This window comes from Electrona antarctica, assembly GCF_951216825.1.
Source record: "Electrona antarctica genome assembly, chromosome: 15".
In the NCBI taxonomy this organism is placed as follows: Eukaryota; Metazoa; Chordata; class Actinopteri; order Myctophiformes; family Myctophidae; genus Electrona; species Electrona antarctica.
Window position 1 is genome coordinate 32340395 of NC_136796.1, and position 13117 is coordinate 32353511.

The 13117-nt window shown below is 40.9% G+C and overlaps 1 protein-coding gene across 1 annotated transcript; it reads left to right on the forward strand.

Annotated features, from left to right (window-relative positions):
- Window positions 1-2346: 2346 nt before the first annotated feature.
- On the forward strand, window positions 2347-13094 carry LOC306938043 (sodium-dependent neutral amino acid transporter B(0)AT1-like; the record flags this gene model as incomplete). The annotated part of the gene is made up of 12 exons (XM_079522066.1): window positions 2347-2545; window positions 5175-5315; window positions 5822-5959; window positions 6326-6507; window positions 7034-7144; window positions 9011-9123; window positions 9824-9952; window positions 10306-10468; window positions 11236-11440; window positions 11542-11701; window positions 12309-12471; window positions 12903-13094. The coding sequence occupies 12 exons, from the start codon at window positions 2347-2349 to the stop codon at window positions 13092-13094; spliced, it is 1896 nt and encodes a 631-aa protein (XP_079378192.1).
- Window positions 13095-13117: the final 23 nt, after the last annotated feature.

A 13117-nucleotide genomic window follows, 5' to 3' on the forward strand; every position in this document is an offset into this window, starting at 1 on the left:
TGTGGTCCTTTTCCAGGTGGCTCCTTCCTCTCTCCCCCCTGCCTTGTTAGAGCATGTTTTGTTATTGAACTATTTTGTCTTCTAAGGCCTAGTTCACACCTACACAACAAATGTTCGGTCCGTGTGTGATGCCTGATTGCTTTTTGATTGCTGCTCCAATTCATTTTCAATGGGAGTCACATGGTTTGACCAAACATTTTTGTTTGAGGGGGGAGCAATCAGCAATCAGCGATCAAACACAAATGTTTGATCAAACCATGTGACTCCCATTGGAAAAGCATTGTGGTGGCCCAAAAAAACAAAAAAATGACCAAACATTGCTTGATTGGTGTTTGGTACGTGTGAATGAGGCCTTAGTGTGTGGCCTAATGGCCTATCCAGTTCCATTTCCTCCTCCTGATTTGGGTGCCTATTGTTTCCTGTTTTTAACCAGGCTATCCAGTTTTGTGAGGTCCCACAGGTTGGCATTGGAGATGGACAGTGTTGGGCCAGATTGCTAGGAGGCGCAGTGAACAAAGACGCTATTATTATTAGTATGGGCTAGTATAGTATTAGTATAGTATTAGCTAGTATTAGTATTAGTATAGTATATGAGTATATTATTAGTATATTATAGGCTATGTTTGGAGGCATAATGAAGTTAGCTCCCTTTTTAATTATTATTATTATTAATTATAATTCTTTTAACCAAAAAGTAATGAGGCACACATTTTGAAAATAGGTAGCTAAATCTAAAAGCTCACAAGGCCTTGGAATAATATTTATCTGCGGAAGCGATTCAAACTAAATATCCATCCATCCATCCATCCATCTTCAACCGCTTATCCGTAAGTCGGGTCGCGGGGGCAACAGCTCCACCAGAGTGTTCCAGACTTCCCTCTCCAGAGCAACATTAGTGACTTAGTCCAGTAATAATGTAATTTGACCTCAAACTAATTGCAAAAAAAACAAACTCAGCTGATTCTGTATCTTCAATATATCCTGAATAACAGAAAAAGTTGTCTGAGGGGACACCATTGACATCCAATAAGGCAAATATTTTCTAGATTTCCTTTTGCTTTAAGTAGCATGTGACATATCAAACTAGGGGGTTTTCATCATTCTGAATCCATTCCAAGCATTAGTTTTACATAAAAAACACTCATTGGGCTAAAATTGGCCATATCCACTGCTGACCTCGTCACATTTGTACAGCCCATCTGGCCGACTACACACTCAACTACACACTCAACTCCCTCGGATCACTGGCGATGCGCATGCCGAGTTTGAGATGCCAGGTTGGTTACCTTTATTTTAGGGTAGGCTATATAATTTGCCTCTGTATTAGAAAATGAATGCACAAAAACTAAATAAATACAAAATATTCATAGGTTTTATAGTTCAGCTGTTGCAATGATAACATTTGGTTGTAACAAAACCTCAAGGAACCACTGATATAATATCTATTATGCTATATATACTGTACTATCTTATCATGCATGCACTTACGATGGCCACGATGGTTGGCTCGTCTGAGGACGACCTAGAGATATACTGATTTATTATACTGATAAATGCAATTATTACCAGTAAGACGCCTGGGGGAGAGAAGCGACGAGGTCACATGCACTGGCCATATATGGAGCGTGTCTTGAGTGTACAGGGTTTGATGTTGTCAGATCAACATATGGAATGTCAGAACAGGTCAGCTCCATATACAGTATGGAGATCTAAGGGTGGCAGCGGTGGCATGCAGTGTCTTGAGTGTACAGGGTTTGATGAGGGCATAGGTAGGGCCGGGCCTTAATTTTCGGGCCTGTTGAGAACTCTAGTTTTCACCGGCTGCCGGCACGGCTGCACAAATAATTTTGGCGCAGGTATCAGTCAAAAGGGAGACATTGAAGAGGATGGATGGATGGGGAAGGATCAACGTAATGGAATGTCAGAATATCTTCTGACATATACTAATATTGACATCAGGGATCTCCAATCCATATATGGGCTTAATTGCGACAGCAGGTCACATTTACTATGATATGATCCCTGATTTACTATGATCCCTGATGATGTCATAGTGATGTCACGAGACCTGGGCACAATATATGATTGTGATGTGACAAATTGAGTGAAAAAAGTAGTGACAAAAATGTATGGGGATTGTGAGTGACATGACATGATGTGACAAAAAACGCAAGGTTTCACAGATAAATTGCGACCTTCGGTCGCAGTTACTCACCCTCCCATTCCTACACACCCACAGGACTGGGGTCTTTACAACATGAGAGCAAAAACCAGACCTGCATTGCTGCTAAACGGAATAGTAAGCACTAAGCAGGAGTGAAGCTTCATTGTTTGCAGCCAGCCACCATGAGACTGGTCCTCCCAAACCCTGGACTTGAGGAAAGAATCCCTTCCCATGAGGAGCTAGAGGAGCTGGAGAAGACAGAGGCAGGGGACAGACCAAAATGGGACAGCAAGGCCCAGTATCTGCTCACCTGTGTGGGATTCTGTGTGGGACTGGGCAACGTCTGGAGATTCCCTTACCTGTGTCAAAGTCATGGAGGAGGTATGTGTCACATGGTTTATGGACAAACTAACAAATACATGGACATTATTATTGTTAGAAAACTATAAACTACAAACTTGCAATGATTGGACATTAAAATGTAAGAAATGAATCATTGGTTATGATCTTGGTTTGTTTAAAAGAAATGGCTCAGGGGTACAGCCGGATCGGAACCGCAACGTTCCCAGTTCGATTCCGGGCTCCTCCAGAGTTATAGTATCGAAGTGTCCTTGAGCAAGATGCCGAACCGGTGAGACAAGACAGGTAGCAACAATGAGAGCAGACAGGAAACACTATGAACATAACTACACAATAAAAGTACACGGTTCATGACAGAGAGATATATAGGGCTGAAGTTGTTTGCGTGTTTTGTAATAATAATCAAAGTTGTCATATAATTGTAGTGGAGTAAAAGTACAATATTTTCCTCTGAGATGTAGTATAATATAATAATATATAATATAATAATATAATAATAATGTACTTACTTAGTCACTTTACACTATTGGTAGTAAACAACGGCGTGTTATCACACTCCCCCTTGGCTTGCACATCATCAACATGCGCACGTCATATTTCAACGATCTTTCGACTATGAAAGGTAACCCAGAAAATTCCATGATCCGAACCTTCCCAGAACCAGTGAAGTTCTGTGATGTTTTTTTTTTGTTTTTTTTATGTTTCTATTATAATCAGAACCACCCTGCCCTGAGGGGGAAGGAAAATCTGTTTAAACAAGGGAAAATAACAGACTTTTTCGGTTTGGATGTGCATATGTCAAAATGTATATGTTGGCACAAAACAAGTCTATATTATTGGCACGTGTTTAAAGTGAAATATTAACAGTGACCACTGGCCAATTTCTGGTGTAACTTTAAGTGTCCTTTTCCGTTATATACAGCAATAATGAGCTGGTGACAACCATAATATAAATTACAATTACGTAGTCTGCCAAAGTCTATTAAGTAGTTAAGGAGTTATACCCATAGTAAAGAAGCAATAAAATGTGAGTTGCCCATAAAGTCAAAGGTAATAGAGCATGCACCTCCACTCTAGCCCAGGTGCTGGACAAATGGCAGTACAAGAGGAAGAAATAGAGTCCGCAACACTGGTATGAAAAACTCAGCTCCACTGGTTTATTGATTGTATAAACCAGTGGAGCTGAGTTTTTCATACCAGAACAAGGCAACACCGTTTGAGTTCACACTTTATCAACAGCTTTAAATCTGTGCTATCTTACAGTAACCTTTAACAGTTAACCTTCAACTGTATGCTGTCCCCCACCCACTAGTGTCATACAGAGAAATAAGCTCCTTAGTTACTAACACTAGAGAAGTGTAGTTTGAGCTTTATTCCATACAGCAGTGCCACTTAATTAGACTAGTATAGACCAAATCAGAATGTTTGAATGTCAGTAAACAAACAGGTATTTCCAGGTAGAATGTCTATGACTATGGATATCTACACAATATAAAATACAGTGTCCAGAACATTAACTATGTCTAGTTTGTCAACCTGTGGATATTTAGAACAAAATAATATAATTTCTAATAGTCAATGACTAATAGAAATTATTACAAGTATACTGCTCTTCCAGAAATAAGGTTAATGAATAACTCTTGTTCCAATGCGACGTACTTATCTTACCTTATCTACCCGGAAATATACACTTTTGGTCGTGGTGATGTCATTGTGATGTATGTGTATGTATTTACCACATCTGTTTCTGCAATGGAGTTTATGGCTCATAAGACTCTGATCAGAAGCATTGCATTATTTGTGCTGAACTACTGAATGTGTGTTATATAAATTAATACAAAGACAAAGTGTGTATAAGTAAAGTTGTACCCAGCTCATTATGTGAGCAACAGGCAGTGGTGGAAAAAGTACTCAAATGTTTTACTTAAGTAAAAGTATAAATACTGCAATGTAGAAATACTCTGTTACAAATAAAACTCTGGAATTCAAAATGTACTTGAGTAAAAGTGCAAAAGTATTGGCATCAACATGTACCAAAAGTAAAATTACTGCAGAATGTCAATGTATAAGAATCATTTCAAAAGCTCACAATGCGTCGCATAGATTGTCTATTTTCACATGGCTGAAAATTATATAGCGCTGAAGTAGTTACTGTATATTTTGTAATAATAATAATCAAAATCTACAAAGTAACTAATAACTAATGTTCTCAAACAATGTAGTGGAGTAAAAGTACAATATTTGGATCCGAGTATGGTGAAGCAATGCAGAGCCATGCAGTTGGAACTATATGGGAAGCATATATGAGTGGCAGGTTCAGGAGTCACATAATAAAAGACCCAGTAGAACCACAAGACAAATGAGCAATAATATCCTGAGAGATACTGTAGCACAGACTTTGTTTACTGTCAATGACGTGACGGATGCAATCTGTTAACCTGCAAAACTACAGTACGTCTATGTCTTATGTCATTGAGTTTGCAGTGCTACAACATATTCTAATTATTTGCCACGCATTAGCCTATTTCCTGTGTGTGTGTGTGTGTGTGTGTGTGTGTGTGTGTGTGTGTGTGTGTGTGTGTGTGTGTGTGCGTGCGTGCGTGCGTGCGTGCGTGCGTGTAACTTATCGTTACTACTCTTGTCATTGCAGGAGCGTTCATGATCCCCTTCCTAATCCTGCTGGTCCTAGAGGGCATCCCACTGCTCCACCTGGAGTTTGCTATCGGCCAGCGCCTGAGGAAGGGCAGTGTGGGAGTATGGGGGTCCATTAGCCCATACCTGACTGGTGTTGGTGTGTGCAAATCATATAAATTCCCATCATTTATATCAGTGGTTCTCAAACCTTTTCATGTCTAGGACCCCCAAACACAAATGTATTTGGCCGCGGACCTCCTCCGGAAAATACCTTGTGCCTGGGACCCCCCCCTGCCCCATAAGACTGGGAGCTTGAAACAGGGTTAACGTGGTTAAAACTGATGCTCATTTGGCTGGGGACCCGCTGGAAACCCCTCGAGGCCCCTGGGGTCGCCGGAATCCCACTTTGAGAACCACTGCTGTATATAACATATTTCTGATCATCAGTTTTGTTTATAAAAACGATGCAGAAGGAACTTTAGGAAAGTAATTTGTTCACTTTTACATTTGTTATACCTTGATTGGTTCCTTCATGGTTGGTAATTAATATTACACTCTTATATACTGATTAATTAAAGACCTGTAAGAACATGTGAACCGACCTGTTTCTGGTTCCTCAGACCAATGGTATTATGGTTAATTCATTGTCTCTGCACCCAACAGGAATTTCTGCTATGTCTGTGTCGTTTCTGATTGGCGTGTACTACAACAACATCATTGTCTGGGTGCTGTGGTATCTCTACAACTCCTTCCAGAGCCCACTGCCATGGAGTCAGTGCCCACTCAATGACAATCTCACAGGCAGGTGTTTATTTCACTGAGCTGGTTAAGTTTATTTTCCATTAGCAGCCATACAATGGATCTCTTTCCTATATTATTATGTCTCTGAAATTATGTCTGAAAATATTCCTTGACCACAGAATATATACGCATCAGGTTGATTTATTGGAGGCCGTAGACTGTAATAAACTGTATGGGGTGCCAAGCTGATGCTTGACCACAAAATGCATCATGGGAATTGTAGGACACTGTGAAAGGAGAATTTTCTCCGTTATGTGGATTGTGTCATAATTGTGATAATCTTGATTATTAAGAATTAGCTGAAAGCCACAGCAACTGTGTGAGATGAAGTGCCCCTGATAAATGTTTGTTTTGTACACCCTGCAGGTGCTGTGTCGGAATGCGAACGGAGCTCTCCAGTGGATTACTTCTGGTATAGAGAAACGTTAAACATCTCGGCAAGCATAGAGGACTCTGGGGGTCTACAGTGGTGGATGGTGCTTTGCTTAGCCTCTGCTTGGACCATACTCTATATTTGCTGCATAAGAGGGATTGAGACCACAGGCAAAGTAGGATTGCTGCTACACACCCTACAAAAAAAGTACATATTTTACATTAAGGCTGCTAAATACATTTGGCCAGTCCTGTATGTAATGTATGTAACTGATATGTGAAGCAGTATTTCCAAGCATGCATGCGTCGACACACTTACATACAGTTGGAGGCCATCGATATTGTCCTTTTCTTTTTGCTGAGGTTTGCGTGATCTGCGCAAAAGGACAGTTAACCCATTTTGGGCGGGAACCCCTTTTGGTGTTTTAAACATTATAATTTAGCTATTGAAAAATAGCAGATCTACAAGCTCATAGCGCGCCACCGAGTGGCGCGCTACGAGCTTTGTAGGTCTGCTATGTTTTTTAAATCGTGAAAATATTTATTTCAGAAAACTGGAGGATTTAGAAGGATTTTTTTTTAATTTTGAGGTCAGGCCTAAATGGGACAATATCGGTGGCACCCAACTGTACATACAGAGCATCTGATATGAACTATCTCTCTCTCTCTCTCTCTCTCTCTCTCTCTCTCTCTCTAATACAGGCTGTATACGTCACGTCCACTCTTCCATATCTGGTGCTCACCATCTTCTTCATCAGAGGTCTGACCCTCAAAGGCTCTTTGGAGGGCATCAAGTTCCTCTTCATTCCAGATGTTAGTACAGCAAGCTCTCTTGAAAGTATATGCACCACCTCATTGTAGGTTTGATTCCTGCTAGAGCCAGACGGATATATCGGACAGGTCGTCGATACTCAATATATCGGTCATTGTTTGACTTTTCTGATGACATAGGTATCGGGAAAATAAGTATAATTAAGCCTTATTAAAAAAAAAATCAGCCAATCTTGTAGATCGGCTATGAAACGGAAAGGTTTTGAACCTTTTAGACCGCGGTCGAGATCGTGGATTTCACAATGCCACGCCAGACTTTCCGGTCCTTCATTGCCATCCCCAGTTCCTGCTTACTGATGCATGTGTCCCTAGCGATGACATCAGGGAACGACAGTTTTCTACCTCTGGTCTGCTTTGAGGCAGGACTCCAGAGAAGAAGGGAATATATAACCTCATTGTCAGCTCTGTAGCAGTGGCCGGAAAACTGTGTTCTTCTGGATCGGACTAGTGAAGAAATACAGGGAAGGTTGCCGTATATTAGATTAGTCGATGGGTGGCTCTTCCAAGACAGACTTTGCGCTCTCATTAGAAGGCGGGTGTAAGTGCCATCCAACCGTTTCTCTCTCGTTTATTTGAAAGTGTCCATGTCTCGGCGCCATAGAGTAGTATCGGCTCAACGGTCGTCCTAAATATTTTTACTTTTAACAAAAAATATTTTTACTAAGCTGGGATGACCAGATCTTATGCAGGCTGACCAGGCCATACCCTTCCTAGTTTGAAAGTCCTTTTGGGAAGAAGATATATATGAACCCAAATACTTGTAGTCATCAACCTGTTTCAGAGGAGTGTTGTTAAGTGTTTTTATAATGTGGTTATTGTTGGATTTGCATATATTTACGTATTCAGATTCCGTCTCGTTGAGATAAAGACCAACACAGTTGGAGGCCTGCTCAAGAGACTGAAGGAGAGCCTGAGCGTATTCCAATGATTGACTGATAAGCGCGATGTCATCAGCGAAGTCAGTGTCGGTTAGGTATTTAGCAGGATGACCAGAGCTTCTCCTAGGGTTTAGTTGGTAGCCCTTATCATTGATAGTATCAACTGACATACGAAGAACATAATCAACAACAATAATAAATAGAAACGGGGAAGTGTGTCTCCTTGGAGAATGCCAGCAAGGATGGGGAATGATGGTGTTTCTCTGTAAGGAGTAAGGATGATCGCTGAGGTATTTGTATATAGAACTTTTATGGCATTGATAATTTTGTCGGGGATACCATATAATTTAAGAATTTAAAACATTTTGGCTCTGTCCACTGAATCAAAAGCCTTTGAGAAATCAACTAGAAAATTGTGAAGATTAGCAAATTGATTCGAAAATATTGAATTTTTTGACAAGACATCAGTCAAAACATCAGCAACCTAGCCCAGGTCTAGGGCTCTGCAAAATCTGGATCGGCAATGGACCCAAACATCTGGCATCAGTCGGAGTCTAATTCCTGCCTTAACTGTCTGGCAGGCCACACCTCCTGACTGCCTTTATGTGTGTCAATATAGCAGAAAACGGAGCCCCTGAGTGGCCGGACGAGATATTTTCTTATAGAGATAATATCTCGTCCAGACAAGAAATGATAATGATAATTTGTTTTTCTTACCATGGCCACACAGGGGCTACATAGTAAAGCAAAGTAACATCAGTCTGTTGATAATTATTATTGTTTTACCTCTAGCTAGATGAGTTGTGAAAGTATAACGCTGTTATGAGATAAGCTTCAAGAATTCAAGAAGAGAAGGCATGTAATCATGCTATGTCACACCAGTGTTAAAACAACTAAGTAACTATTTAAATATCTGTGAGTCTAACTCTGCATTGTCTTCTATGTGTGTTAATTGTCCTTTCTCTGTTAGGTAAATGAGTTGATGAACCCTACGACATGGTTGGATGCAGGTGCCCAGGTGTTTTATTCCTTTTCATTGGCCACTGGAGGCCTAATCTCCTTCTCTAGTTACAACCCTATTCAGTAAGTATACAATAGCTACTGTCCCGCCCTGCATATTGAGGCCATATTATTAGGAGAGATGAAACAAGAGGGTGTCTAATAACATCATGGTTTCATGTGGATCTCGGACTTAATGTGCCCAGTCTGTGACATCAGTTAGAGAGCTATGGTTACCAACCGCCTTTGACTTCCATTTGTAAAATGAAAGGAGACATTTTGCGCTGATCTGTGCAGCAGTTTGCAAGATTAGCCCTGGATCGACCGACTCAAACACAGACCCTCTTCCAGACTGCTCACGCCCCCTAGGAGCCATAGCACAAAATAAAATCTAGGTATTTATGTCATGGTTCCTATGGGCTGAGCCGTCAAGAAGAGGGTCTGTGAGTTTGTGAGGCAGATTCCTTGTGTATGCTCTGCTAGTAGGCCATGGAAGTAACTCCATGTTTGCACTTTTTCAAACATAATTTTGGAAGTCAGTGGAGGTCGGATTTGGATGAAATTCACGGTGACTGAAAACTACTGACATCATACAATACTTGATTTCATAGAATGGCCATAATATCTGAGATCCACATGGAAGCCACAGCGTTTTTAGATTCTGTCTTGTTTATATTCTGCTTGAAACATTTGCAATATATGTAATTTATGCGACAACTGTACAACTACACAATCTAAAAGTTATAAAGTTTGCAATTGTTGTTTTCTCACCTTTTTTGCACAGCAACAACTGTGAGCAGGATGCTGTCATCATCGCCGCCGTTAATGCTTTCACTTCGGTCTTTGCTGCCTCTGTTATCTACACTATTATTGGCTTCAGGGCCACTGCACAGTTTGATGACTGCCTTAATGAGTATGTGCCTTCAATCTGACATTCACACATTTTAAACATCTTTGAGTTCAGACAAGAGAGATGCTCAACACAAATGTTAAGCCTGATTTGAGGTCTGTAGTGATTTCATGTGATTAATTCACCCGAAGATATACTTTTCCAAAGTCGAAATGGTTTCGATCATGTGAAATGACCACAGTGTGTAGAAGCACTATATTGTCATGCTGTCACATACCGGATATAGATAATCTACATACAAGGACGAGGATAAACTAAGCATAAATGTAGCTAACGTAAGCAATTACTGTACATACCCAGGGCATTGTGGGTCACTGGACATTTCCCAGTTCATGATTTTGAATTGACCCTTTCAGAAACATTGTAATGCTGCTCAATGCATTTGAGCTACCAGACGGGACCATCACAGACAGCAACTATGATACCATGCTGGGAAACCTCAACAGCACTGCCTCAGGGTCAGAGGTCATACAGGGTCTGGACCTCAATATCTGCAACTTGCAAAGACTGCTCAGTGAGGTATGATCCTACTGTATGTAAACACACAAAATCCCATTGTAATTGTTCATTTTACATGACTTATAAATCAGTGGTTTCCAACCCTTTTCATATCAAGACCCATTATCTATTTGTCATTTGAGCCACAGACCACCATTTGATGCCTCTCAGACTCAAAACTAAAGTATATTTTGTTGCCGTTGGATAAGATTTTGTCCACAATTCCATGGCGTATTGATGTTGGTACCATAGGAGAGATAACAGGCAAACGTTGATGAAAATAACAATTCTTCTACATTCTATAATTGTTTAGAGTCTAAACAATGCTGATGTTAGATTTTTTTTATGGCTTGTTTCTGCCTTTATTTGATAGGATGAAAGTAGTCTGACTGGAAATGGGGAGAGAGATGCACGCGGGGAGGACACACGGCAAAGGCCGTCGGGATCGGGAGTCAAACCCATGGCACGCCGTCAGGCTGGCTCAGCAGCCTAGGTGCCCAGGCGGTTGAGCTAACTGTCTGGGCCGTAATGCTGATGTTTAACAGGTAAAATGAAATTAAATGGACCCTTCATTTGGTTTCATTTTACACTCTCAAGAGTTAAAGTTCTATAAGGGTCCATTTGGTTACCACCTCACCATCATTGAGCTGGGGACCACCAGCTCAAGGACCACTGGTGGTCCCCGGACCACTGGTTGAAAACCTACTGTTATAAATGTATGTATTAATCACAGTGAATGAGTCCATTACATGATTCTGCTGGTGTATGTTGTGTTCTGTGCTTTGCAGGGTGTGGAGGGAACAGGTCTGGCATTCATCGTGTTCACAGAGGCCATCACCAAGATGCCCTTCGCTCCTCTGTGGTCTGTGCTCTTCTTCTGCATGCTCTTCTGTCTGGGGCTGTCCAGCCTGTTTGGGGCTATAGAGGGAACAGTGGTTCCTTTGCAGGATCTCAAGGTCTTTCCTGAGAAGTGGCCCAAGGAAGTGCTGACAGGTACAGTAAATGACACATGTGACATATAGTATATTTGTTGACAATACACTACAGTTTGTCCACTAACTTAAAACACTAATTGTTGTTGTTTTGTGTTTCAGGCATTGTTTGCCTCATATCCTTCTCGATTGCACTCATCTTTTCCCAGCAGTCTGGTAACTACTGGTTAGCTCTGTTTGACAGATTTGCTGGATCCGTCCCTCTGCTATTAATCGGCTTGTGTGAGATGGTTGCTGTAGCCTACGTATATGGATCCGATAGGTAGGCTACATCAGTTAAACACTAACTTCTGTTGCATTGTTCCTTGAGGAAAGAATTCCTACATGTTTGGCACATTGACATTTCTGGGTAAATAATGGGCAAAGGCTCCATGTCCACCTGCAGGGGGCTCCTCAATGGCAGCTGAGCCAGTAGGGCACAACAGCAGTGACAAGAGACACAAAAATGTGTGTGTGTGTGTGTGTGTGTGTGTGTGTGTGTGTGTGTGTGTGTGTGTGTGTGTGTGTGTGTGTGTGTGTGTGTGTGTGTGTGTGTGTGTGTGTGTGTGTGTGTGTGTGTGTGTGTGTGTGTGTGTGTGTGTATGTATGTATGTATGTATGTATGTATGTATGTATGTATGTATGTATGTGTATGTATGTAACGTACGTACGTACAGTCCTCTGAGGGTAGGCTGTTGATTCTAATTTAAGCAGCTGTACATAGAAGATGTGAATCCTTTTTGAAGTTAGGGTCTTGAAACCCAACCGTTTTAGACCATAAACACAGTATAAAATGAAAATGACAACAATATATCGCCAAAGGCAATATTCCATAGCTGGATGGATATACTGAGAAACTCATGAGTGTGTCATGTGTTTTTTTCTCACAGGTTTAATGAAGACTTTGTATTCATGATTGGACACAAACCCAATTTATTCTGGCAGGTGACATGGAGATTCGTCAGCCCTCTGATTGTCTTGGTTATATTTATCTTTTACTTTGTGACCCAAGTCAGTGAGGTACTGACATACACCGTCTGGGACCCCAGCTCAGTAAGTTCAGCATAACAGCCACAGTTCAGCTATTTGGATAATCAAAACACACATAACATTCAAATGTATTTCAGATGTATCAAATTAAAGTTGTGTTTTATGCCACACCTTCACCACATAGGCTACATCACATGGTCAAAGAAGTGGCTTCGATTTTGAAATACAATAATTATACGCACACCAGGAAATATGAGCAAACATTAAATACATCCACCTCCAATCATCTTTTGTGCAACACCATAAACAGATGTAATACCATGACCCACCACTCTGGGTCGCCACATTATACAAAATTATAGTCCAAATGATTTATATTTTAGGAATATTTTATATGCTGTTGTTTTTTGCCACTTAACATTTTTTGTGTTTGCCAGTTACATATATTCCACACTATATTTAATTTTGTGATCTCTTCCATGTCATGTCTTCAGGCAAACTTCCCAGTGTTGGAGACATTGGCCTATCCAAGCTGGATCTACTTTATCGTCTTCCTCCTGGCTGGAGTCACCAGCCTTTTTATCCCAGCAGTTGCCATTTACGAATTACTCAAAAACTGTTTCTGTAGGAAGAAAAATGATGAACCTGAGGTCAGTACGGTGTCTGCCACGGTCAAAATGAACTGAATCCCCACAGTCACGGAATTACC